At 33.3% G+C, this 27,028-nt stretch overlaps 2 protein-coding genes across 5 annotated transcripts; one reads left to right on the top strand and one right to left on the bottom strand.

Annotated features, from left to right (window-relative positions):
• Positions 1–262: 262 nt before the first annotated feature.
• Positions 263–5,467, bottom strand: LOC124828043 (uncharacterized). Of its 2 annotated transcripts, XM_047301255.2 has the most exons (13): positions 5,311–5,467; positions 4,824–5,051; positions 4,580–4,706; positions 4,138–4,265; positions 3,978–4,047; positions 3,763–3,865; positions 2,897–3,014; positions 2,733–2,814; positions 2,525–2,586; positions 2,262–2,334; positions 2,062–2,142; positions 1,597–1,677; positions 263–626 (listed from the first exon to the last, which is right to left on the bottom strand). In XM_047301255.2, the coding sequence occupies exons 2-13, from the start codon at positions 5,024–5,026 to the stop codon at positions 456–458; spliced, it is 1,299 nt and encodes a 432-aa protein (XP_047157211.1). In that variant the 5' UTR covers positions 5,027–5,051; positions 5,311–5,467; the 3' UTR covers positions 263–455. The 2 variants fall into 2 exon arrangements, with proteins under 2 accessions (XP_047157211.1, XP_047157212.1); XM_047301256.2 differs by lacking the exon at positions 5,311–5,467 and having other exon boundaries at positions 4,813–4,954.
• Positions 5,468–8,196: 2,729 nt separating this feature from the next.
• Positions 8,197–14,197, top strand: LOC124828042 (uncharacterized). Of its 3 annotated transcripts, none has more exons than XM_047301254.2 (8): positions 8,197–8,420; positions 8,512–8,571; positions 9,312–9,561; positions 9,651–9,866; positions 9,950–13,210; positions 13,391–13,587; positions 13,691–13,829; positions 13,911–14,197. In XM_047301254.2, the coding sequence occupies exons 3-6, from the start codon at positions 9,355–9,357 to the stop codon at positions 13,574–13,576; spliced, it is 3,870 nt and encodes a 1,289-aa protein (XP_047157210.1). In that variant the 5' UTR covers positions 8,197–8,420; positions 8,512–8,571; positions 9,312–9,354; the 3' UTR covers positions 13,577–13,587; positions 13,691–13,829; positions 13,911–14,197. The 3 variants fall into 3 exon arrangements, with proteins under 3 accessions (XP_047157210.1, XP_047157209.1, XP_047157205.1); XM_047301253.2 differs by having other exon boundaries at positions 8,198–8,420; positions 13,391–13,569; XM_047301249.2 differs by having other exon boundaries at positions 8,201–8,420; positions 13,391–13,572.
• Positions 14,198–27,028: the final 12,831 nt, after the last annotated feature.

Below are 27,028 nucleotides of genomic sequence, written 5' to 3'. Positions count from 1 at the left end.
TTGCCACGTGGAATATGGGATTATCCTGAACCAGTGGCCATTGGATGTACTATATGTTTTATGAATGGCTACCAAAGAAAAAAAATCTCTCATTGAATTTCTATTTTTCAGGTGTGGGCCAGGCTTATCTTATGCAGGGTTATGTGAGCCACCCATGACCCAACACATAGCAGGGTTTTTTGTGCTAATAGTTTACTTCACAATCTTAACACCCACTACGAGATTCTGCGGCACAAACAAGAGCGAAAGCAAACCCCGCACAGAATTTCAATCCACTATTTTTTTTATCAAGAGTACTCAATGGAATGGATTACAATTCAAAGTCAATTGCTTAAAAAATATAACTATGCATTCATGTTTTATTGATAATACTGTTACATGAGACCTATTACTCGATTTAAAATAAATAAATAAAGGCAATGAGCTCAACTTGGGTTTGCAGAATACACATGAACTTAAGCGCAAATGACTACTGCCTCTTCTTCTCTTGTTTTGTATGGCGGAGGCAATAAATTGTCTATGTTGGCAAAAAGATCTCTACGGCCAGGTGGTAGTTTGGCAACAGGCGAATCCAATACTGAGTCGGGAATTGCGACAAGGGTTTCTTCAAAAAATGATTCGACAGTCTACATGGTTAAAGAATGCAGTTAGCATTTCAATCAGTTGATATAATAAATGAAGTTGTAAATAGATAGTTTACAGTGTACAAATTATGTAACGCAAGATCTTGACCTGACTAACCCAAACAAAGAAATGAAAGAACAAGGCATCTTATATCTCGTACATGTAAGCCTCTAATTTCCACAACAGAATTATAAAATACATGATCGCAATATACACACTTCTTTGGAGTCAACTTCACTCTATACATTTAATCATTGATTCTGGAATAACCACTCATCTCCCAATCCATTTCCATAATTTTGTATATGTACAATCTATAAGCTAATAATGTATCTAGGTGAGATTATTTGTACTTGATTTTTAAAAAGAGTGCTTACCTAATAAAATAAATTTCAGTGTTTTTACGTATTTGTTTACTCTGTTTATTTTAAATAGGAAAAGTCTTCTTATTTTAATAAGCAAAGCCAATCTGCTTCTTAAACAAATGATTATTTTATTTCAAAAACAAAATGTGTGTTTGTCTAATCTGCATATTTTAAGAATAAGGAGTTTTCTGCTTTAAAAAAAAAACAGAGTGATTTTGCTTTTAAAAATTACTTATTTCAAAAACACTTATTTTAAGATAAACCAAACTGATTATCAAAAAAGGATCCTCAACGAATCTTTAATTTTCATAAGCATTATTTTTAAATTTCAGTAGAAATGAAGACCGCTCCAGTAAACCATCAAATGCTAGATAGATGGATGGTGACATGTATACCAGACCATATATTATGCCCCTTACCATCCGTGAGGTAGAAATCATAGAAAAGAACAGTAAACATCGAAGACCATGTATATAAACTTTGCTTGATAAAAAGGTTTGTACATCCTTTACTCTGTTGATAGCTTCATTTAAAGTCCTATTATACAATATAAACGGCATACTCTTCTAAGCAATCAATTAATAGGTTTCACAATACAAAATCTTACCGTGCAATTTTTGAAAGCAGCATCAGCTTTGCGCTTCCAAAGTCCATTCCCAGGTTCTGAATGGAAAAGATTGAGTAAAGGCTGCAGCAACATAACAGAATTGCCGCATAATATCAGCAAATTGAATATCATTAATAGAAGTATAGTTTGCCTCATGAAAATAAAAAGGAGGAGGTGGGACAAAAAACCTCCAATTTTCTAACATAAAATAGGAAAAAAATACATAGTGTTAATGAAGTAGACTACAAGGAACCAAAAAATTCTGTGCGGTGTATATATATTACAAAGTCAATACGTAGTGAAAATGTGTCTACCACGTAACAACTTAAAGCTACATCTACATATAAAGAATACCGCCTTATATATCAGCTATTCAATACTACATAAAATGCTACATATGAATTTACAGCGAATGGAAGAAGAAAAAGACAGAAAATAAAGTGCCACAGTTATTGTTGTTCCAACCTTCACAATATCTCGCATAGTTGGCCTACGTCCGTATTTTCCCATGACCGATTCCCCATAGGTTAGATATTTTTCAAGGACCTTAATTAAGTGAGACATAAATAATTAAAACAAAAAATTGTAAACTCTGAGTAATGAGACAGTTAACCCAGAATTGGTAGAGAAAAAATCATGGAAAGCCAAACATTCTGTAAATGAACCTGACGACGTGTAAGATCAGGACTTGGTGTACCATAAATTGCAGAGTCTACGTGCCCCAAAATATGCCAAGGACTGTTAAGATTATCAACAATGGTTACTCAAGCCACCGCATGTTAATTAATACAAACAAAAAAAAAACATTGTAATAAATAGAAACTCTATGTCCCCCCAAAACACTGAAGTTTTTCGGATATATTTTCAGAAAAGCAGAATCCTGATACATCACACAGGCAAAAGGGAAATTATCTTATTTGAAACTTACTTGGTGTACGCTGCACGTCCGACCATAACACCATGAGCCCCAGCTTCTCGAGCCGCAAGGACCTATAATTAATGTACCGCGAAAACAGGTAAAAGTAGAAGTGTCCAGAGTTAGGCAATGTGTAGATATAAATGATTATGGAATCCTTTATGCCTGGAAAACTCCTAAATCTCATGAATATTAAATAATTATAATGACAATAGTTCACCTCTTCAACACTAGTAATGCCGCCATTGATTGTAAATGTTAGGTCAGGAAAGTCACGTAGGAGGCCATAGAAGTATTCATATCTACATTTTAAACAGATGAGAGACTATCACATGGAATTCTACATATCATGTAACTACAAAATCAATTATTACTAGCACATACTTTAGAGGAGGAATGCTTCTATTCTCAGCAGGGCTAATACCATTGAGCAGTGCCTTCCTTGAGTGAATTATAAAATGCTTAGTGGGTGATAAAGAAGAAACCTGGTATATGAAATCACCTAACAGACAACATAAAGTTCTATGAGTAACCCTAAAAACCATGGAACAAGTATTGTGTGTGTAACCAAAGATCTAAACAACATCAATGGCAACGTATGATGTATATAGAGATCCACTATACTTTAGAACAACGAAACCCAAAGCACCAATCCAAAGAAACAAAGGGTATAAAAAGTACAAATTTCTATTTCTTTTCCGTTATTAAGATCCAGACCGAAGGTGGAATAAACCAAAATGGTAATAATTTGATTCTGGAATAAATGGAAACACAACTTCATAATTATGTATTATCACTGATCTTCACAAATGCAAAAAACTGATATCTTAATAAACAAGTAAAACACCTACAACTCCAAGCCCAACAATTAGTGGCCAAAATAAAAAGGTTGCCCAACCCCACCCACCCCCCCCCCCCCCCCCCCAAAAAAAAAAAAAAAAAACTCCATCACAAATATGTTTGTGATTGATTCTGCATATTTCACAACCAATAGTTTCCTTTCCAGTAACAGTTGGTTACAAACCAAATTCATAACCCTGTCCCACGGAAACCCTTTTCACTGCATACTAAATGCAAGACATACTGTTTGATATCAGTTTATAAAATGTTTCTGATACTAACATATACATGGCAACTGTAATACCGTACCTACAAATTTTATAAAAAGAACAGAAAACCTATTCATCGAATCCATACTTTGCAATCTTTAAACTTAAAATAGAAAGAGATCGCAGACAGAAGAAGCTTACAAAGCTCACTATAAGAATCATGATCATCCACACCAATTCGACATTTGACACTGACAGGTACATTCGTGGTGGCAGCAATTGCTGACATGGCCTCAGCAACAAACTTTCCTTGTATACATTAGATTTCCATATCAATTTGCATTGACAAATAACACATATATTTATCTGTTTACATATATTAATATTTAATTAAGCACCAAGAATGGCTTTCTAACCTTGGGGTTAAGCATAAGACTCACACCAAAACACCCATGCCCAGCAACTTTTGGACTAGGGCATCCACAGCTGGTATAAATTTTGGAAAAAGAAATGTACGTCAAAGATCAGTAGTAGAAAAGCGAAACTTTAAGGTTTAAGAAGATTGAATGTACAAACTTTAAGTTGATCTCGTCATAACAATAAGCATTAGCAAGCTCAGTTGCTTTAGCCAAATTTTCTATATTGCTCCCTCCAATTTGAAGCACAATGGGGTGTTGGTCTGGAGAATATGCCAAGAATCTGTCCTGAGAAAAATAGACAAATAAAAAGAATAATAGGTTTTTCAATACCAAATTATCCAGAAACCACGGTGTAGAAATATGCGGCGTTACTTTGAGCTCTTGTGCACTGGCGTTTGCACAGTGAGATGAGATAAACTATTGGTTTTGAATGATAACCAATCAATACAATTTACTATATGAGATATTTTATCACATAAAACACTTCAAAACTGCAATCATGATCTTAGTTATTCACACAAGCAAAACTCTTTTGATTTCATACTACCCATTTTATTTCATTTTTTGTTTTCTTTTAACATGCAGAATTATATATCTACCAGATTGTCCTTTTGATGAACAATTGTTTCAGCTGCAACCATCTCCGTGTACAGCCAAGCATGTTTTGATATGAGGCGTGCTAGAGTCCTATAGTGATTGTCCGTCCATTCCATCATTGGAGCAACACTAAAATTCAACCAACAAAAAACAATATCAAATGACTGTTATAATCAACATACAGGCAGATAACACCAAAACCAAAAAAAAAAAAAAAGTGCAGAGATACCATTACCAGGAACACACCTAAACCAAGGAGGAAGATAGTATCTGGAAACCACCCCAGGCTTATCATGTAATTGTGCTTTCAGAACACGAGTAGAAAATAACCTATAGCTGAACTTATTCCTACGAGATATAAGTAGTGGGAATCTGCCATTGTTTTTAAGGATATTGGAACCTGTGGGAGCAAATGAAACGACCAGGGAACATCCTGCAAACTTCTTCATTTCACCCCTCTTGGCAAACCATGACCTATCCATCAAAAGAAACAAAACTGTCAAACTGATACACAACAACATGCGTTGTTAGCTGCCGATGTACGCGACCAATTACATGGAATGAGATTTTTCACTTGAAGGGAACAGTTTGTAAAGTGAGAAAAATCATTTAAAAACCAGGAGCAAATAATTCAGGGTGGCAGAGAGATAGGAGCATTTTATCGAGCAGAATATGTGCAGAGTGATAAAATGGCCGACAGAAAGTGACATTTTGGCAAAGCAAATAAACTTACACCGGCGTCGGATTCTAGAATGGGTTCGGTTGGTGAAATTGGTCAGTGCGCGGCTTATCCAGATTCTAGACAAACAGTGGAAATCGTTCCAGCTTACTTGGTTTGGCTACATGTCGATGAAGAACAGTGACTTGCATTTAAAATTATCAAAAAAAAAAATAGTGGAAAGTATATGCATAAAAATTCCAAAACGTAAAAATAAAATTAAAAAAAATTAGGTTTAATAGCCAATTTAGTCCCCACTTTGGTTGAAAAATCTCAATTTAGTCCCTCGTTATAAAAGTGTTTTATATTAGTCCTAACTTTTAAAATAGTGGGTCAGATTGGTCCCTTTCGTTAAATATAAGTTAACGAAATTAATGGATGATGATGTGACACAGCTTAAAGCTGATGTGTTAGATTGGTCCCTCGTTAGCTTTAAGTTGTGTCACATCATCATCCATTAATTTTGTTAACTTATATTTAACAGAAAGGACCAATCTGACCCACTATTTTAAAAGTTAGGACTAATTCAAAACACTTTTATAACGAGGGACTAAATTGAGATTTTTCAACCAAAGTGAGGACTAAATTGGCTATTAAACCAAAAAATTATATATATATATATATATATATATATATATATATATAAGTTTTTAAAATGTAAATAAATGTGAGATAATAAAATTAAATTACACTTTGAGTAAAGCATTTAAGAAATATTGTTCGTTTTGAAAACTAAAACTATCTTATTCTTAAAAAATATTTCGAAAAATGGATGAAACTATTGGATGAGGTATTAATAACAAAATTCAATAATAAAAACTAATATTTTAAATTATTTCAAATTTAATTAATTATATTTTTAGGATAATTTTAATAAATTTTGCTTCACTTCACACATAAATGTCTTTTTTTTAATGTTCAGTTGAGCATTTTCTAAATTTATTGAAAATTATATTTTTGGTATGAAATATTTAGACGAATATGTTTAAGGTTTAAATATATTTTTGATCTTGGTATATTTTGTTCTAAATGATTTTCAATTTTGAAAAATATTCATTTTGGTTCTTTCAAGTGTAATTTCAGGTTTCATTTAATTTTTTTTCATACTGGTCAAATTATTAACGACATATTACGTGTCAATTCGTGTTTATATACTACAAATTGTACCAAATGAAAAAAAAAAAGGTTAGAAAGACATATTCCAACTAGAGCCTACACTACTAAACCAATGTTCAACAATTTATCATGTAGCTTAATGAAACTGAGCTAACACCCGTTGTTCCTTGTAATTAAATTTGTAGTTGGGCTCGAGTGTTCCAAAACTCTGGAGCTCATTATATTTTAATTTTAGGTTTTACCTAAATAAGTCATGTTCGCCAATTTAGTTTTTTTTTTTTAAGTTAATTTATTATTTTCTTGCATAAATTGCACATTGGTTAACTCATACTAAGCTTATAAAACCTCAATTAACCAAACATTAAGCAAATTCACTCGTTATGAAAATAAATTTATTTGTTACTAAAATCATTCACACACAATCAACACAAAATCTAATGTTAAACTCAACCGCGTAACATATCAATTAAATATACACAATTACTCAATAAACAATATTGTATCATTTCAGCCAGAACATACACGTAGTATAATTATTTTCCTTTGCTTAATGTGTAAAAACCTTTGATGAAAAACTACAAAAACTTTTGAAATTATCGGTGAAATTTTACCAATGAAAAGAAATTCGTCAGTAGATTTGAATTACTGACAGATATGTCTATTGATAATACATATTTCATTTACCAACAGAAAAAATTGTCGATAAATCTGTTTGTAATCCTTATGTCACCAATTATGTCGTCGAGCTTAGGGTCTTGCACTTTATCTTCTTATTCTCTAACCCATGGAAGAGAGGGATATTGTCTTTATTCTTCCTCTTTCATGCAAGGGCGCGTCCAAGCCAATGTTGTTGTACCACAAAATGTCATCATTGTGCATTGTTACTAGACAATGATGGACTTAAAGCCAAACAAACCCCCTTATTATCTTTCTTATGTTTTATCTCTTTTTTTTATTTATGTTTGTAGTGAAGTAATTTGTTAGGTTGACTATAATTTTGTGAATATTATAAAATTGTGCGAATTTGTATAAAATTGCTGTAATGGGAAACAAAGGAAAGCAAGATAATGAATAAAAGTGGGATGATGAAATTTTGTGCGCAAAATTGTATGAATATGTATGACATTTGTTTGTAACGTGTTCATTTTTGTGGATTGCAACAAATAAGGGGAAAAGGAAGAATGGGAAAGAGGAAAAAGGTAAACAAGATTACCGAATTTACTGACAGATTTATCAACGAACTTTTCTATTAATAATTAACGACTAATTTTTATTATATTTACTGATAAATTTTTGTTCGTCAATAATCTGTAAAAAAAACATTATCAATGAATTTTAACACTTTCAACATACTTTAACCGTCGATAATACTTGTTTCTTATAATTTTACTGCTTCTAAAACTTTAACTCTCGTATAAACAAACTCTATTAATCTTAGATAAAAACGAATAATAATTTTATATCAAAGCTTAAAAACATGTTTAATGTCATAAAGAAACAAATATTTAAGGAAAAAGTTGTATAATGTACAAAGAGTGAGTTAATTTTATTCTGTGATTTCAAATGTTGAAAAGTTGAAAAAAAAAACAAAAGATTTAATGTATTCTCTTTAACTTTTAACTCAATTACTCAATTCAATAAAAAATACTTCAATAAATAATTAAAGACAATCTGAAAAACAACATTTAATTGTCCAATAAATATTAGATTAACAATGTGATAAAATTATTTTATACAGTCTCACCGAACAAGACCTAAATATAAAGGAGGGAAAAAACCCACAAAATAAAGAGCATAGGAGAACTGAAAAGAGGCAACGCCGTAGTTAGGGGTGGTACTGGTGCTAGCATACCCTTAATCGCATCATCCTCCACTTATAAATACAAATCGCATACGCATTATACTTTCTTTCTTCCGTTCGCACCGCTCGCGCTCTCTCTATCTCTCTCCCAAGAAACTCACGCAATCTCTGTCCCTGTGCTTTACCTACCTGACCCTTCCGTTTTCAAGTTACTCATTCTTCTTCCGTTTTCACTTTCATCTATCACATAGCACGATCTCCTATAACTGTTTTTGTGCATTTTTTGGTTTCCGCTACAGGTTTCAGCTCCGTGGGGTTTTCATTTTCGAATCCAATCCGACTTGCTAGCAAGAATTCGGGTACCGAATATTTACCGAACGAGGACTTCTAGGTTTTATTTTTTTAATTTAATTCCTAGTTTAGAGCAGAATCTCCATGACCTCCCCCCCTGCGCCGGAATCTGTATTATATGCTTAACAATCATGTTTGCGTTCTTGATAATTCGGTAGATTCATCACATATTGGATTAGTTTCCTGTTTTTGTTGACATGCTAATGCATTGTGCCAATTCCCTTTGCTTATCCTTTTACGTGTTTATCTAAATGTCTAACCGTTTTTTTCTTCATTTGTGATGTTTAACAGTGATAATAACGCCCTTTTTTTATATCTGGTAACCCACTATCGGCCACATTTCATTCTGTGTATTGTTTGAAAAATTTGAAGATTGTGGTGGAAGTGTTGTGCAGTAATCTGCCACATATCCGTGTTGAACATTGCACTAGCGGACACTTGGAATTTTTTTTAACTGTAATTTTATCGTTGTTTACTATATCTTTTTGAACTTTTATAGCTATACAGATTTAAACATTATAATAGATTCATGCATTTTGCCATTTCATGACACGAATTATAGTTTTATGATTTAGAAGTTATATTTTATATTATTTTTAACTAGCTTTATGAACTTTGTATTATAACTGTGTATAGTCCCCCTGTTTAAGGTCATATCTCCATTTTTATGTCATATTGCATTCTTGTCTTGTGTTGTATTCATACTTCTTAAGTTGGAAGTATTAAAAAACTCTATAACTGTGTTTAGGTTTTATGCGGGCCTAGAGCTGAAGCCGTGAATATAGGTTAGCATGGGATTTGATAACGAGTGCATAGTGAACATTCAATCTCTTGCCGGAGAGTACTTCTGTCCTGTGTGTCGGCTGCTTGTATTTCCAAATGAGGCTTTGCAGTCACAATGTACTCATTTATACTGCAAGCCATGTTTGACATACGTTGTGAGCACCACAAAGGCTTGCCCATATGATGGTTACTTGGTCACTGAGGCAGATTCCAAGGTTCTTTTCCTATTCATTCCAAAGTGCTCAAGTGCAATAAATTTTTTCCTGTGCATGTATGAATGTGTATTTGTTTGTCTTAATTGCAGCCTCTGACAGAGTCAAATAAAACACTTGCTGAAACTATTGGAAAAATCACGGTTCACTGCCTTTACCATAGGAGTGGATGCACATGGCAGGGAACTTTGTCTGAGTGCACATCCCATTGTTCTGGATGTGCTTTTGGCAATTCCCCCGTAGTTTGCAATAGGTGTGGGATCCAAATAGTGCATCGCCAAGTACAAGAACATGCACAAAATTGCCCTGTACGTTCCATTTAATTACACTATAACAATTATTTCTGCCGTTTATTTTTGGCAGTATGTTGCTTATGTTTGTTGATTGGCAGGGTGTGCAAGGTCAGGCACAACAGGTGACCACTACCCAGGATCCTTCAACTACTAGTGTCGTTGCTTCTACTGATCAGAACCAGAATGCTGCTCCCGTTGCAGCAACTACTGCACAAGCTGCTGTTTCAACTACCACGCCTGGGCAGGTTTCTAGTCAGCAACCCAATCTTACACCCCAAACACAAGCTTTAGTTCAAACTGCTGGGCAGCCAACGGCAGAGCAGTGGTATCAGCAGCAACAGTATCAACAATACTACCAACAATACCCTGGACAAGATCCATACCAACAGCAGTATCAACATTACTATCCCTATCAACAGTCCATGGTTCCACAGTACCAGCAGGCCTATAGTCAACCCCAACCTCAGTCACAATCACAGCCCCAGGCCCAGCTTCAGCCTCAGCCCCAGCCACAGGCCCAACACCAATCACAGCAGCCTCAACTCCAACAACAACCTCAGGCTCAATCTCAACCACTTTCACATATTCAGGCTCCGGTTGTCCCACCATCTCAGAATCAGATGCAAGTTCAGCAACAACCTCAGCAACTTCAACCTGCTGTGCAGCCACATGGACAGACGAGTCATGCTCCTGGTCATTCCCTCCCTCAATCTCAGACTCAGCCCTATCCATACCCACAAGTTCAGCTTCATTCTGTCCAACCTCAACCTCAACAGCCTATGCAAATTCCTCCATATCAGCAGCCTCTTCCTCAAATGCAACATTCACAACCTCAAATTCAGCAACCAATTCAGAAGTATCCTGTTCCTCAATCTCAAGTTCACGCACAGCTGCAACCTAATGCTCCAGTTCAACATCCCTCTCAGCTCCCAATGCCTCCTCCTCATCCTGTGACACCGAATGTCCAGCCTCAAGTGCAAAATGCAGCAACACCTTCAGTGACGGGACATCACTCTTATCCGCAACCTCTGCCTCACCCAAATATGCAACCAGGAGTTCCTCAACATCCTATGCACGGGCATCCTCAAAGTGGGCCCCAACCCCATGCTCAACACCCTGTTCAGATGCAAAATCAGTTTCCTCCACAAATTCCAACCATGCGTCCTAATCAATCTCATGCCATGTTTCCTAATCAGCAATCATCTGTTCAGGGCCAAACTACCCCTCCTTTGCAACAACAGCCTGTATATTCCCACAATCAACAACCCGGACAAATTAACCAACGTCCTACTCTGCAACCGGTTCAACAGATACCTCAACAGCAAGCATTTGCACAGCACCAAATGCCTATGCCATCACATTTACGGCCACCCGGTCCAGCACATTCATTTGCCAAACATGTGTATCCACAGCCACAGGGTAATATTGCACCATCAAATAACATTCAGCAGAATCAATCTCAAAATGCTGGAGGAAGGCCTTTAGTGCCTAACCATGCGGGACATCTACAGCCATTTGCTCAATCTTCCAATACTATTCCAGTTAGACATGGGCAAAATGGTGCTGGCTACTTGCTTGAAAATCAGAAATTGTTGGCTGGTACCAATAATCAAGTACAGTTGCCTTCTGAGTTGCAGTCTAGGGCACCAGAAACAATTGAAAGACATGGTGATGTTGTTGAACAACAAATTGACTCTGCCGCTGGTAAACTGGGTAAAAGTTTTAAAGATTTGGACTCGGTGTCTGGATCAACAAATGAATTGAAATCTGAAAAATTCGAAGCAAATTTGAAACCAGCAGAGGTTGGGAACATCCTAAATAATGAAGATCCACACTCTATTAAGACTTCAGTCCCAAATGCCAATGCAGTAGAAAATGGTGATTCTGTGAATAAGAATCTTGGGATGGGGGCAGCTGCTGAAAGCACTTGGAAGCCTTCAGTTAGTACTAAATCTGGTGGTGCAATGCACGGGGTTCCAAATGACACTAATGAACATTCTGTCCAAGGCAATGAGTTTCAAGAAGGACATCCACCAAAGACAGAGACAAAACTACCCGAGTCAGAAACTGATAAATTACAAAATGATGACAATTCTGCAGCATCTAACACTCAAAGCAATGGTGGTTTTGCTCAGCTGTCTCACTCTGCCGCTTTCACAGACCAGAGTAAGCATCAACAACCAATGACTAATTATGGGCCTTCCGTCCAGCAGAGATCTTCTGCAATGTTAGGTTCGCAATTGCCACACCCAACAATTCCAAACCAGCCACTCTCTTCATTGCACTCTTCAGCCCTTGTCAGGAATCATGGATCTGCCCATGATCCCCACACAGGACAGCCCTTAGCAGAGAGTTTTCCACCAACCATGTTTAAGCAACCACAAGATTCTGACATTACCCCTGGAAGGAGCTTTCAACCTCAGTCTCTTGGACCTCCGCAACCATTTAACCAGGTCCATGAGCCTCCTTTCCGTGCTGGAACTTCCAATTTGTCTCGTCTTGGAGGGCCTCAATTTGGTGCACCACTTCCTGGAGATATGCATGGTCGAATGGCAGCAAACATACCACCACATGGTCCTGAAGGTTTTGGTTTGCATGATGATAGGTTCAAACCTTTCCTTGTTTCAAATCAACAAAATATTGACAAAAGAGAGTATGATGACGATCTTAAGAAATTCTCTAGGCTGCCTTTGGATGCTGAGTCAATTTCTAAATTTGGGAATTACCCACTAAGTGCACATGAATCTGGAAAGAGATCAGTTGGTATTCATGATGATGTCATTAAGAAATCAGGTTCTACGCTTCATCCTGGTTATCTTGGACCAGGTCCCGGATATGGGAGACATCATATGGATGGTATGACTCCTAGAAGTCCTGTTGGTGAATATGCTGAGATGTCTTCCCGGAGATTGGGGGCACACTCTGGTAGTCTTGTTGGTAAGTCGGGAATAGATGATTTTGATGGCAGAGTTTCTCGTCATTTTGGTGGTGAGTTCCGTGATAGTCGTTTTCCTCATTTGCCTAGCCATTTGCGTAGAGATGAATTTGATGGTTTTGGTAATTTCCGAATGGGTGAACATCCAAGGAGTGGTGATTTCATTGGTCAAGATGAGTTTGCTGGCCATTTTCGAAGGGGTGATCCTTTGGGTCCTCATAATTTCCCTAGACATTTGCAGCTTGGGGAGCCTGTTGGTTTTGGTGCCCATCCTGGTCATATGAGAGCAGTTGAACATGGCAGTTTTCGTAGTTTTGAATCTTTTGCTAAAGGCAACCGGTCAGGTCATCCACAACTTGGTGAGCCTGGGTTCAGGAGCAGCTTTTCTCTTCCTGGATTTCCTAATGATGCTGGATTTTTAACAGTTAAGTTTTGATTACTTATATTCATTTTTGTATTTATAATTATTACCATGCAAGTGTTAAAAAATGAAGTTGAGTAGGTAGAATGGAAAGTTTTGGGGGGAATTGGCTTCAATATTCAATAGATTGTTCATTTTTTAATATTTTGTTTTATTTATGTTACTGTTGTCTTTTCTTTTCAGGGAGATATCAGGTCGTTTGATAATTTGAGGAGAAGGAAGACTTCCATGGGGTGGTGCCGGATATGTAAAGTTGACTGTGAAACAGTAGAAGGTCTGGACTTGCATTCACAAACAAAGGAGCACCAGAAGATGGCTATGGATATGGTTAAGACAATCAAGCAAAATGCGAAGAAACAGAAGTTGTAGGCTATTCTTTGGTTTGTTATTAATGCTGTTGCATACATCTAGAAAAATATTAACTTCCATATGGAAGATAAACCCTCTATTATTTTATGATGCAAGTTTCTTTTGTTTTTGTAGAATACCCAGTGAACAACCCACAGTTGATGACGGAAACAAGGCACACAATACTGGTTTTGAGGGTCGTGGAAATAAGCATTGAGTATTCGCAGTTTGCTGTACTTTGATATTCTACAATGCATCAAAAGATGTTACTATGGTATTATTGCATCTATCAATGTTTATCATTTAACGTCCTTTCCTATGTTAAAGGTTATTTATGATACTCGTGTTATTTCAGGTTGCTGCCTTCATGGTTATGGGAATGTTTTACAGAACTGGAGTACTGTGGCAGTTAAGTTTGTTGGCTTTTGAATTTGAAATCGATAATTACATAACTGGAATAGCTCTCAACCTTGGTGCTTTGTTAGCATTTTCTATCATTTCATGTTGTTTATGTTGTTTACATGTTATTGATAATTACAATTTCTCCGGATTGCAATCTTTTGACTATAGTTACTAATCCTAGATAGTGACTGACCCCAAAGTCGCTATAGTAGGATGGGCGCTATTTTATTTTTCGATACAGATATATTATCCATCTCTGCTATATACATATTTAAATATGTAATGCTAAAAAAATTTCAAAATTTGATCTATTCATAATTTTCAATAAAAAGTAGGATGCCCTAGGCAAAGCATATGGGTAAAATATGACAAAAGTGAAGGAAACAGTAAAGACTGAAAATGGTCTGAGAAGAGAGATGGCTGCAATGTTGCAGTTGCCAGAAAATGGCCGGAGAGGTGGTCATTGTCACCAGTCAAGGTGGGTACAAGAGAAGAGAAACAGTGAGGGCTGTGTGTTTGGCTCCTTGCTGACATTGTTTCTGCTGAATTGTGCGGCGGCAGGGGGAATGTGGTTTTTCAAGATAACAAGCATCAGGCAGTATAGCATGCAAATTGCCTGTGATTGAGCCTTGACTTCTAGAACCTTGAAAATGTCTTGTAAGAGATGCTCTATAGCTGCCAACTGCTACCATAGCTCTACAGCACTATAGCACACTAACAGTAGCCCTTTTTGGTCTCATCATAGAAACCTCCTATTGACTTCTGCGGATTAATGGTAGTTGAATATCCTAGCCCAGTTTGGTCTTTCTGTTTTTTATCCCTTAATTAGCACTCAAATTTCCATTATACAAGCTTTTAAGCATATCTTAAGGAAGCTAATTGTTTGCTATGCAGCTTAAAAAGGGATCAAATATCAAACTAACCCCTGCCATTTATACTTTATGGAATTTATATTTTAGAAGCCGAATTCCATTTAGTTTTTATATTTAGAAAAATAGGTAAAGATCCTTGGTTACAAAACTATATTTTCTCCACATACACAGTCCTAGTGTCATAAGTATTACGCATTGGGTTCGATGATGTATAAGGTGCATGCACTCATGGTGCTAAACGAAGGTGGCAGAGTGTGGTTCTGCTTCCTTCTTATTCTTTTTGACTTTGCTGCCCTAGCAAACTTCTAGCCTAGTGTGGTTCTGGTGACCAGATGCCTGGAGTTGTTGAATCTTGGCCATAACTTGAAATGTTCAGGAGTTCTGCTGCTTTTTGTGATTCCGATTTTTACTGTGGAGCAAAAAACCCAGATTGCAACTGACCTGGCCTGTTTGGGTGTGGCATGAAATGAAAGATTGCTCAGGCCCTCCTATTTTTGCAGTTAGAAAAAATAGAAATAATGTAAACAACATGAAATTACTCTTCTAAATAATTCAAGTGAAATCAGCATTAGTTACTCCCATACCTATATAATTTAAGTTTAAAACGTATCAACATCCTTAGCCGTAGATCTTGATTAAGGAAGTCATTTTGTTTGAGGAAAGAATCCAATGAGTTCATTGGGAAATGGTCAAAATGTTATGGAGAGAGATTAAACTTAGTGAGAATGATAAGAACGTTGTCTTTAAAAAAGAAAGAATACAACTATGTTAATTAAAATAGAAAATAACTGATAAAGAAATAAGCTGTAGACAAAAGAGGTAGTGCATCATAAAACACTTAGAAAATTAATTATGAAAATATATTCATTACCTTGCTGCCGCTTTTTGGGTTGCCACATCCTTTTCTGATTGCTGAACTGAATGTACTTGTGACCTTTTGCAAAACTCCATCTTAAAATTTAACATTTTATGTAAAAAAAATTAAGTAATTAATCACGTTAATTTTGTTTTTTCCTGTAGTAATTTCATTTCTCTATACTTTCCTTCTTTTTTCCCCAAATCAGGAGAGCCTTTTTGGTACCTCTTACCTCAAAACATTTGAGGATCTGATGACTTTCACCTTTCACTTCCTTGACCTTGGTTAGGTTCTGGATTTCTTATAACAAAAGTATGTAATGTATAGTTTTATTCTTTAGTTCCAACATAATTGTAAATTTTGGGTGGGGTAATGTCAGCTCTTCACTTGAACTTTCCCAATATAGGAATGCTGGGAGAATTACTTTGACCAATATTTTCATCAGTATCCAGACATATACTAAGATTCTTTTGTACTAGGTGGGATGATGCTGTTTGTTCTGTTAGATTGTGGTAACTAGTACATTGTAGTTTCATCTGATGTACAAGAGCTCGTTGGCTTTGTTTTCAGTCAACTGTCAATGTAGGGTAAATGATCAAAGGAAATCTGTCTGACAATTCATTTTAAAACTTGCCCCCGTCTGACTTCTGTATATGAAGCAACATTTCATTTTAATTAATGGATGAAGTAGAAAAGGATGTGTACCATAGTTTTAGCATTACCTCACATTTTTTAGCACTGTGTTTATGAGCTATATGTTCTTTATCACTCAATACAATTTTGCAGTTCATCCTTGCAATGAGGATGTCATCATTTGGTTTAAGGTTTTTGATTTATTAGCACATAACCTTGTCATTGGTACACCAACTCCTTGTAGTGCTTCAGTGTCTCTGTTTCTTGGTTAATCTTCATTACTTGGGAGTTGTAATTTTGTTTTGAGAGGATAGTAGGCATAATGAGATTATGACTGGCATATCATGGCGTCCTATACGTAAATAATGGTAAAACTGGTAAAATTGGTGTACAAAAGTTGTTTTATACATGTTTTACTTAAAAAATGACTAATAACCTTTGTATTATTGATCCGTGTGACGCACATTCAACGTTTATGTTGGCTCTTGACCGCCTACCATATATTTGGACCTGGGATCATGCATGCAAAGATTATTAACAAAGTATGTGGTAGACAGTTTAAAGGGAAAATAGTTTAAAATATGAAACATAGTATAATAATGTAGCTTCAACTTCTAATTCCATTTCTAATTGAGACCTAGAGATCGGAGACTAGGATTACGTTAGGTTTAGGGTAACCTTTTGTGACAGATGGAAAGGATGTATTAATTTCGTTCGTAAATATCCAAGAATATTCCACTATGGTACATTGGCTTTATTGACTAACCTGCAGTCTATTTATTGGATTTAGATAGTATGTAGTGGTAATGGTGACAATAATTTAAAATTCTTCTAATTTAGAGGTTGTTGGATTTTTTTATCATTTCCTAGAACCGCTTCTACCTAGTTAAAGATTATACCATCTTTCTATCACACAATGTTGGGAGCGCTCATTGAAGCGGTGAGATAGACTTCTCGATGGGCGATTCTGGGCTTCAATCTCTACCCTGTCATTGTGTTATTCTCAGGTTCGTGATTTCAGATCTTAATAATTTATGTTAACACATTCCTTCTTAACCCCAAAACAGCATGCCCCTTAGGCTGACTGTTTTAAGGTATCTATTGAATGAATAATATCTCTTGTTATTTTTTTTTTTCCTTCTCTGGTAAAATATTCCCTAGTTATTTTAATTTTCATAATGATACAGATTTTATGATCTAGGACGAACAACCCGTGTTATTTTGCACAAACTTGAGAGGGTGAGTCTTGCTACAATAGTGGCCCGGTGGGCACATTAGGTGACTTGAACTCTATTTAGGAGAAGCAATATCTCCATCCCTACCCCCCATAAATAAGAGAGCTCTTCTTGGGTTGGCCTCTTAATAAGATGTCATATAATTCTGTCAATTTGCTGATTACAGTAATGATAATGCCTCCCTTTGCTGGTTGCATATACCTCCTCAATAGAGACAGACTGCAGGAAAACCTAGTTGATTGTAATGGGAACAAAAAGGTTAATCGGGAATTAAATACTTTGAAAAGAAGTTGAACGATAGTAATTAACGAATAAGTTGAAGCTGTTAAGGATTGTGACTTTAGAGAACTGCTGACGTCTAAATGGGGTTGAAACAATCGGTAAAAAACTCGGACGTTGTAGAAATACACTAGTGGTTTCAATGAGTTGCCTTTGGGAAATAGTTGTAGAGAGAAAGTCATGGTTTTCCTCACTTCTTTGAAGCTAACCCATATGTTGGATTACATAGTTTTTGACTTCATTCAGCAATATAGTCAAGGTCATTGAAAGTCAAGTATTTTCTTTTTCTTTTACTTTGGGAGGCCAATGATCAAATAAAAATTTTATGAAAAAATGAGAAAAATATAATTATTGGGTAATTAATACATTCTACCAGAACCAAAATTAATTCATAATCATCATGACAATTCCAGAGTGTGTACTTTAAATTATCATGAAGAAACAGTTACCTTAATTTTCGTCTTTATTATTTTTTTTTTCGTAATTAGGTCATAAACTTCTCAGCAATCTCCCCTCTTATGTAAATATGTTTGTTGTGTGCAAGATAATTCGGCCTATCTGTCAGGTTAGGTTATAACAGAGTAGTGTTTTAGTGAGATGACCAATAAAAAGTTGAAGTTGTGAGTGTGTATGCGTCTGATGGTAGGTACAACGTAAAAAAAAAAAGATATCTCAAATAAAAAGACTAGTCGTAATCTTCAAAGTAAAAAATAAAATCAGAAGATACGGATAACCTAGTCGTAAGAGTAAGTGGAAGGCAGATACAGTCATGAGTTGCTAAGCATGTTTGGGAAATATCTGTTCCTGGAAATATAAATTATTCATATAAAAAGCATGTTTTGAATCATGTCAAGGAAGGGGTCTAATCCTCTGTTGGCAATCTAGTGCAGCCCTTGTCTTCAGCACTTGTCTGAAGCCCTCGCAGATTTCCATCTGCAGTTATCTTGTCTGGTTCAATAACTGGGCCGATTTTTAAAGCATTGATATAATCCGTATAAGATTTAACAGAGATCTACAATAACACCTAGGTAAAGGGCCCAGTAGCCACGACATGGTCTAGGCCGCCCGCCCAACAATATGACGAGGAGCTACCGTGGTTCCTTTGGTGTATAAGTAAGCATTGCAACCTTCATCTCTTTGACTACTTTTGCCCTACTTTGGGAGTTAAGGTAGAGTATAGATGCGTCTATTAGTAACTTTTTATGGTGTGAATTCTCTGTTGGACTATACAACCACCATTATTGGTTGATTTTTTTATTAACTATTTCTATATTTTGTACTTAGGATACACATTATCTTGAAGAATCCAGTAGTTGTCCTAAACCGGAAAAAAAGTTTAATGCTCAAAGCAAACATGTTTATGTTGCATCACAAAAAGAAAAATATGCTTGAAATTCATCTGGTGATGCAGCTCTCGTGGTTGCGAGGTTGGATGGAAATAGGTAGTAAGAGTGAAAATATACGAGAATAAAGCAAAATTTAATTGTGTTCAGTTGAGGAGAAAATAAAAGAGACAGGGAGGTAGATAAGAGAGAAAATAGTTTAGCAAATTTCACTATTTTCTTAAAGTTATTTCTCCTCTGTCTGTACCATGAAAGCGAAATATTTAGGTAGTAATGATTTATTTAATTAAGGTTTTTAGAAAGAAAATTAAATAAGTGTTTTCTATACTCTAAAATTAATGTATAACTAAGTTAAAAATGGAATTTAGAAAGAATAAAAGAGAGATAATTTATTCTAATTAATTTTAACTTACGAAAAAAAAATTATGTTCTTTTTATTTACTTTTTTCTTAAAATTATTAATGAAAAAATGGGAAAACATACACTATATGTAGCCACCTCACAGACTTTGGAAAAGAATATGAGAGTAGAGAACAAAGATTATAAATGAGAGATGGTAGAGTTAGAAATTTGAGGAATTTTAAATGTTTTTTAAAAAAAGATGGGTGTAATAGAGTTAGAGAAAAAGGGTCAGGAGTGCTACAAGTGGCAGCAGCTAATGGGGTTTTATGGTGAGCCTGTGACCATTATTAAGAAGCTTCAGGAGAAGGCAGCACAGTGTTATTGAGCTCTGTGTGAATTGCTTAGAAACTCCAAATACTTCACTACATCTTCATATGACTGTTCTCTGTGACTTGGTTATCCAGTTTTATATTAGTGAACCAGAATTACATAAACAATTTCTGTATATGTAAATTCTAACGAATATTATCCAAGTGAATGCATATTTTAGTTCACAAGAAAAGTTTAATGATATTATCAAGTCACATGCAATCTTGTAAAGTTATTATTATAAAATATTGTAGGATCAAATATCAAAGTCAAACACTAGATAATGTAAGCAGTTGAAGGAATTAAAAAATACGCATGAAAGTACTAATCTGTTTTGAGTAAATAAAAAGGCATCGAATTATTCCTTAACTACTTTCAGTCATGTCTGCAATTTTTTTATTATACGTCAAATAACAGCTTGTTAACTTGGATGATTTAAAATTGGATTTTTTCAATGTTGTTAACTCAATTTTTATTACAATGTACCAACCATTTCACTAATTCCATAGTTTTATAAAATAAAAATTTATAATTAAATTGTAAAAAGAGTTTTATAAAAAGTAATTATAAAAATAAATAATCTTTATAATTTTATGCATATAGATTATATTTACTTTGTTATCCTTTTCAATTTAAAAAATAATTACTTAAAAAATAAAATTGGAAGAATTTATATATACTAAAAAGGTGGTTGAAAAGGAATTTATTTTATTAATATTGTACATAGTTTTATTCATTTAATTAAAGAATCAAACTAGGATATGCAATATTTTATTGGACTATATATGTAAATTAAGATAGCCAAAACAAGCAAATTCAATATTGCTTAAATTTGTTAAATATTATTCAATTTTGTCGCTTGACACCACATTCTAGTAGGAAATAACTGAGATGCTTTTATGTTATTTTTCCCAAGGTTGAATATTTACAAAGCTAAATAATATTTTGTTGAACTCTTTAGACTCACTACAATAATTATTAACATACTAAATATTCAAATGCTATTCATATTTAAAAAATAAAAGTTAAACGCGTATTACCTAAAAATTAGTTAATATTATGTAATAAATTGTAATTCTGACACTCTAATAAACTTATTTATATAAAATGAAATATTTAATGTAAGGAAAATAAAATAATTCTAAAAACATTTCCTATGGTGATTGTAATTACAATTGTATATCAATTATAGTATTTTAAAAAAATAAAAAATAAAAGCTTATTACCTAAAAATTAGTTAAGATAATGTAATAAATTGTAATTCTGATAATATAACAAACTTATTTATATAAAATGAAATATTTATCGTAAGGAAAATAAAATAATTTTAAAAACATTTTTTATGATTGTAATTACAATTTTATATCAATTACAATTATATTATAACGTAATTTTAACCATCATAAGAAAAATAAGTTTTTATAACAATTATAATCACAACTACGTAAAAAAGAAAAACAAACTTGTTAACATGGTATTTTTTTTAACTCTTTATGATCATTTGGATGAAGCCAGACATTAAATATAGTATACACCACTGGTTACAAAATTAATATAAAATTTGTAAAAAAAATGACCAGAATTGTTTTTTAGAAATAATGAAAATTCATTTCTCACAATAACTCAAACAAGTGTGTAAATTCTTAGAAAAAAAGTAAGAAACTTACTGGATTTTCAAATTCTAAAATTTGTGTGATTATGTTGGTTTTATCCTCTGATTATTAAAATTATAAAGAATTGAGAATGAATTGAAGTTGACATTGTGAAAGAGGTAGAACAATGAGAGATTGAGAATAATGTTTTTAATGGTATCAAATAAGAGAAAAAGAGAATGTAAGTGGAATTTTGTTAATTTATTACTCAGTTGTAGAAGAATTTTCACTCTACTTAGTTTCTTTTATAGCTTTTTCAAAAAAATTGAAGAATATTAAATATAATCAAACTTTTGAAATTTACTAACAATATGGTTTCTTGTTGTTTTAAGATTTGAAAAGTTAAAACATTTTATAGGATAATTTATACTTTTATTGTAAAACTAACTTTATATAAATAGACTCGTTTCTCTCAATATTTATATCGAAAATAGTTTATCCATATTTTAAAAGTTAACTAAATATACAAAATACATGTTTTTATATATACATAACTATTAAGTATTAGTAATAATTTGATAAGGAAATTTTGAATAAACAATATCAAATTATTCAAGACTAAAAATAAACTCGTATTACTAATTATACCATTGCAAAAGTTATTAGAAATAATATACGAATTCTTATATAATATACATAATGTATTAATGGATTCAAATGATAGAAATAATGAACGATAAAATGAAATCTTTTTAAAGAAATATTATTTATAAATATGTTTCACTATATAAAGGAACAACACACTCGAGCATGAATATTTGTAGTGAAACACATAGTTGACAAAATATATATATATATATATATATATATATATATATATATATATATATATATATATATATATATATATATATATATAATTGTACAAACAAATAAATCAAATATTTAAAGTAAGACTAGTTGTTAAATGATATATGAATAATGATATGTTTACCAATAAAGTTTTTCACTAATTATAAAACTTAAATTCATTTTTCATTTTTTTTTTGTCTAAGACAATAAATAAAATTGATTTTTGGAATGACTCCATGTTATTAGTACATTTTTCAATAAAGACATATAGAGGAAGATGTATACATGGACTTGTTACCAAGAGTCCACTATAATATCCACTCTAAAAGAGTTTGAAAGTTAAAAAAGTCATCATATAAACTACATAGTTTTAGATGATCTAATTTAGAAGATTGTCTTTAACCAATATTTTCTTTATACATACAATACAATGCAATTTAAACAACATTTTCCTTGTAAATCAAATAAAAGGAAATATAACCTTGTTGGTTATATTATTTTAACCTATGTTATTATTGATAAATAAGTGAATGTTGGATTTTTTTTTTCTAAGTAAAGTGCCACTGATGTTATTTATGGTAGATTGGCATATTGTGAAATTACTTTTGATAAATATATTTAGAGACCAGACAAACAAAATCGAAACACTTGTATTTTAATAATAAAAAACAAGTTAAAATATGTTTATAATTGATTTCACCTCTAATTTAATCCATTTTGATTTATTTTGTAAATAAGTTGTATTTAAATTATAATCTTTAATAGTGTGGTAGGTTTTTTTAGGTTGTAAGGATTTTTTAGTTGTATTTCAATCCTTATTTTATTGTTTAATTTTTTTTGGTACGTTTCTTTCCAAGTGTGTACTTAAATGAGAATGTATGTTGTTTTTTTCTACATTTGAGACGATGAAAAAGTAAAATGATAGTTTAAGTCTCTCATCAACTTGTAATTGGAAACACGAAGAAAACTAATTGAATAAATATAATGTGATGTTTTTAGCCTTGTTTTATTTTACTGTGCACATGTATGACACCATAGAAAAAATAAGTGCTAGCTTTTCATCATGTATCATTTATGACTTTGCAATTTTGTTTGAAACAGGCATGGATTTAATTTGAGTGAAAATTCATGATTGCTTTGTTACTATGTTTGGTAAAATACATTTTTGGTTTGACAATGTAATAGTTTCTATATGATCCAAGTTATCTCATTCAAAAATCATGAACAAATATCGAAAGCATATATTATGCATGTTCGTGTCATGGTTTGATTGTCTATAGTTGAAACATGTTTATAATTGAAACATGTTTATTAATGAAACATTCAAGTGTTTGTGTTTACGTTTGAGTTAACATAAAACATGAAACTAATTTGTTCTAACAAATTCCAGTATTTATGCGTGTTTTAGAAAATGTAAACTATGTCACTTATACTTAGTAAAGGATAAGAGGTTAATATTTAGGGTTTAAAGTTTAAAATTTATATTAATATTTACAAGTGATTATCGATTAAAGTTAAAATTTAATTTAATTTAATTTATATTAATTGTTTACAATTTATTTCAACATAACATATGATTTACTAATCACATTTTATTTAAATATAATTTCATCAATTATTATTGTTTATTTTAAATAATAACTCACATTTTATTTTAACATAATTCAAATTAATTATATTTTATTTTAAATTAATTTCTATAACAAAAATATTTATCAATTAATATATATATATATATATATATATATATATATAATTTCGTATAATTTTTATTTTAGTTCACTCAAATAATATAGTAATTTATTTATGATGATACTTATCAATCCTATTTTTTTTAAATAAATGAAAGATTATACCGTTATATTTTATAAAAAATGTTAATTAAAAAACTTATTCACAAAAACTAATAAAAAATATTGTATGATACCATAAACAAATTGAGTATACTAAATTTATACATAGATTTCATATAATAAATAACAAGGATTATACAATTTCCTTTTATAATAAAAAAAAGTGGATTTGTTGACAAAAAGACTAATAAAAAAAATGTTTTATGGTACTATAGACAATTTGTGTATGCTAGATATAAACACTAAATTGAGAAATTAACAACAGTAACCATTTTAATACAATATAATCATTAGTTATATATTTTAAGTAATTACCATTAATTTGATTATTTGGCTAAAAAGTATAATATTTTTTATGTAGTATGTACGTGCTTGTATGTGCTCCATATTGCTATAAGATTTTTAAAGGTGAAAGAGGAAACAATTTTTTTAATTTTAATTCATAAAAACTGTTTTTCTTTTTTACTTTATAAATGTTATAAAAAATTATTAAGACAAAAGTTATGTGTTAAAAAAATACAAGAAAAACAGGATTGATTTAGTTATTAAATCGGGGAAGCATGATGGGCAGAGGAGTTTATATCTCATTGTGTTTGGATCTGGTTTCGGTGCTTTCAAACTTTTATTGCACTTTGCAGGCACACACAAACAGGAGCATCGTGTTTGAACTTGGTTTTTAATGGCTGCCGTGTAATTCAAATTCTGTTTTCTGTTATTTCTTCAGGTGTATATATAAACAATGTACCCCATTCATTCTTTTAATGAGAGTTTATTTTTCTGATATACTTCTGTGATATTAGTCTTCTCTGCAATAGCTTTCGTTGGTTCCAATAGTGGTATCCAGAGCCAGGGTTATAGAACCTGGTGCATGTGTGTTTGCTCATCACAAGAGAACCTATTGTGGTTGAGAAGGGTGGTTGTAGCATCTTAACGAAAGACAAGAAGATTGTTCTTGATCAAGAAGTTGGCAGAAATGGCTGATGTATCCTCGATACAATTTCCGGTTCTTTCAGACAAGAATTGGAATCGCTGGAGCACCCAGATGCATGTGATGTTTCGGGTACAAGGAGTCAGTGATGTTGTTGAAGGATCAGAAGCAGATCTTTCTGGCAAAGAGGAACAGAAAAAAGAATTAAAGATGAAGGATGACAAGGCGTTGTTGCTCATTCACCAGTGCGTGGATGATGCTCATTTTGAAAAATTCAGAACGCAACTACATCTAAGGAAGCATGGAGTATTCTGGTACGATGCTACGCTGGAGGTGGAAAAGTCAAGAAGGTAAGACTTCAAACCTTGAGGCGACAGTATGAGCATTTGGTTATGGAAGAAGGTGAAAGGGTGAGTGATTTCTTCTGCCAGATATTAACAATTACAAATCAGATGAAAGCATGTGGTGAAGCTGTCTCAGATACGATGATCATTGAGAAAATAATGAGATCATTACCGCCGTCGTTTGATTACATTGTTGTGGCCATCGAAGAATCTAAAGATGTTGAAAAACTCAAGATAGAGGAGCTTCAGAGCTCATTGGAGGCACGTGAGATGAAAATACTAGACAGAAACTCTGTAAGACGCGATAATCATGCTCTCAAGGTCAAGCATATTAAAAGCGAGGAGAAAAAGAAGCCTAAGAAACGAGAAGAAAAACTGAGAAAAGGAAAGTGGAGGAAAGATGGTAGTGATGCTGATACAGAAGATGGCAGTGGTGCAGATACAGAAGAACCAGATGATAAAACTGGTTCAACAAGAAAGAAAAATTTCAAGAAAGGGTCAAAGAAGAAAGACAAAAGGAATATTGAGTGTTTCAACTGTCATAGATATGGACACTTTGCATCTGAATGCTTCCCAGAAAAGGCGAGTCAAAAGAAATCTCAAGGCAAAGAGAAAGAAGCTCTTATTGTACAGGAAGAATCGGATGAAGAGACACTAACATTGATGGTGATGACAACCATGGAATGTGAGAAACCGGTGAATAACACATGGTATCTTGACTCGGGTTGCTCGAATCACATGACATGCAATAAAGGATGGCTTGTTAACTTCGATGACACAAAGAAAAACAAAGTAAAATTTGCTGATGACAGTACTTTGAGGGTTGAAGGCACGGGAGACGTGGTTATCAACAAAAGAAGTGGCTCACAGGCAGTGATTTCCAGCGTGTTGTACATACCTGAAATGAAATGTAATCTCCTTAGTTTAGGACAATTAGTCGAAAAGGGATTCACAATGGTCATGGGTAATCAGAATCAGGTGAAACTATATGATAAAAAGGGAAGATTAGTATTAACCAGTAATCTTTCAAAGAATAGAACGTTTCAAGTGCGTTTTGATGCAGAAGAAAGTACACAATGCCTATCTGTTTTGAAGAATGACGAGAGTTGGACATGGCACTTGCGCTTTGGTCACTTAAACTTCAGAGATTTGCAGAAACTCAAAGAAAAATCCATGGTGTCAGGTATGTCACATATTTCTTTACCTATTGATGCTTGCAAATCTTGTTTGACAGGCAAACAACCAACAAAAATGTTCCAGACACAAGTTGAGACAAGATCAAAGGAATGCTTGAACGTGGTACATGCTGATATTTGTGGACCACTGGACACGTTGTCATTGGCTGGAAATAGATATTTTATCGTCTTTGTTGATGAATTTAGCAGGATGTGTTGGGTGTTTGTGATTAAAACAAAAGGTGAGGCACTTGATGTCTTCAAGAAATACGTGGCTAATGTGGAAAGAGAAAGTGGCAAGGTCTTGAAGATTTTACGAACTGATGGCGGAGGAGAGTTCACCTCACATGCGTTTGAAGCTTTCTGTCAAGAGAAAGGCATAACACATGAGGTAACAG

This window comes from Vigna umbellata, chromosome 3, assembly GCF_029865625.1.
Source record: "Vigna umbellata cultivar VRB3 chromosome 3, Vumbellata_1.0, whole genome shotgun sequence".
NCBI lineage: Eukaryota > Viridiplantae > Streptophyta > Magnoliopsida > Fabales > Fabaceae > Vigna > Vigna umbellata.
This window is presented reverse-complemented; position numbering and strand designations above follow the sequence as displayed.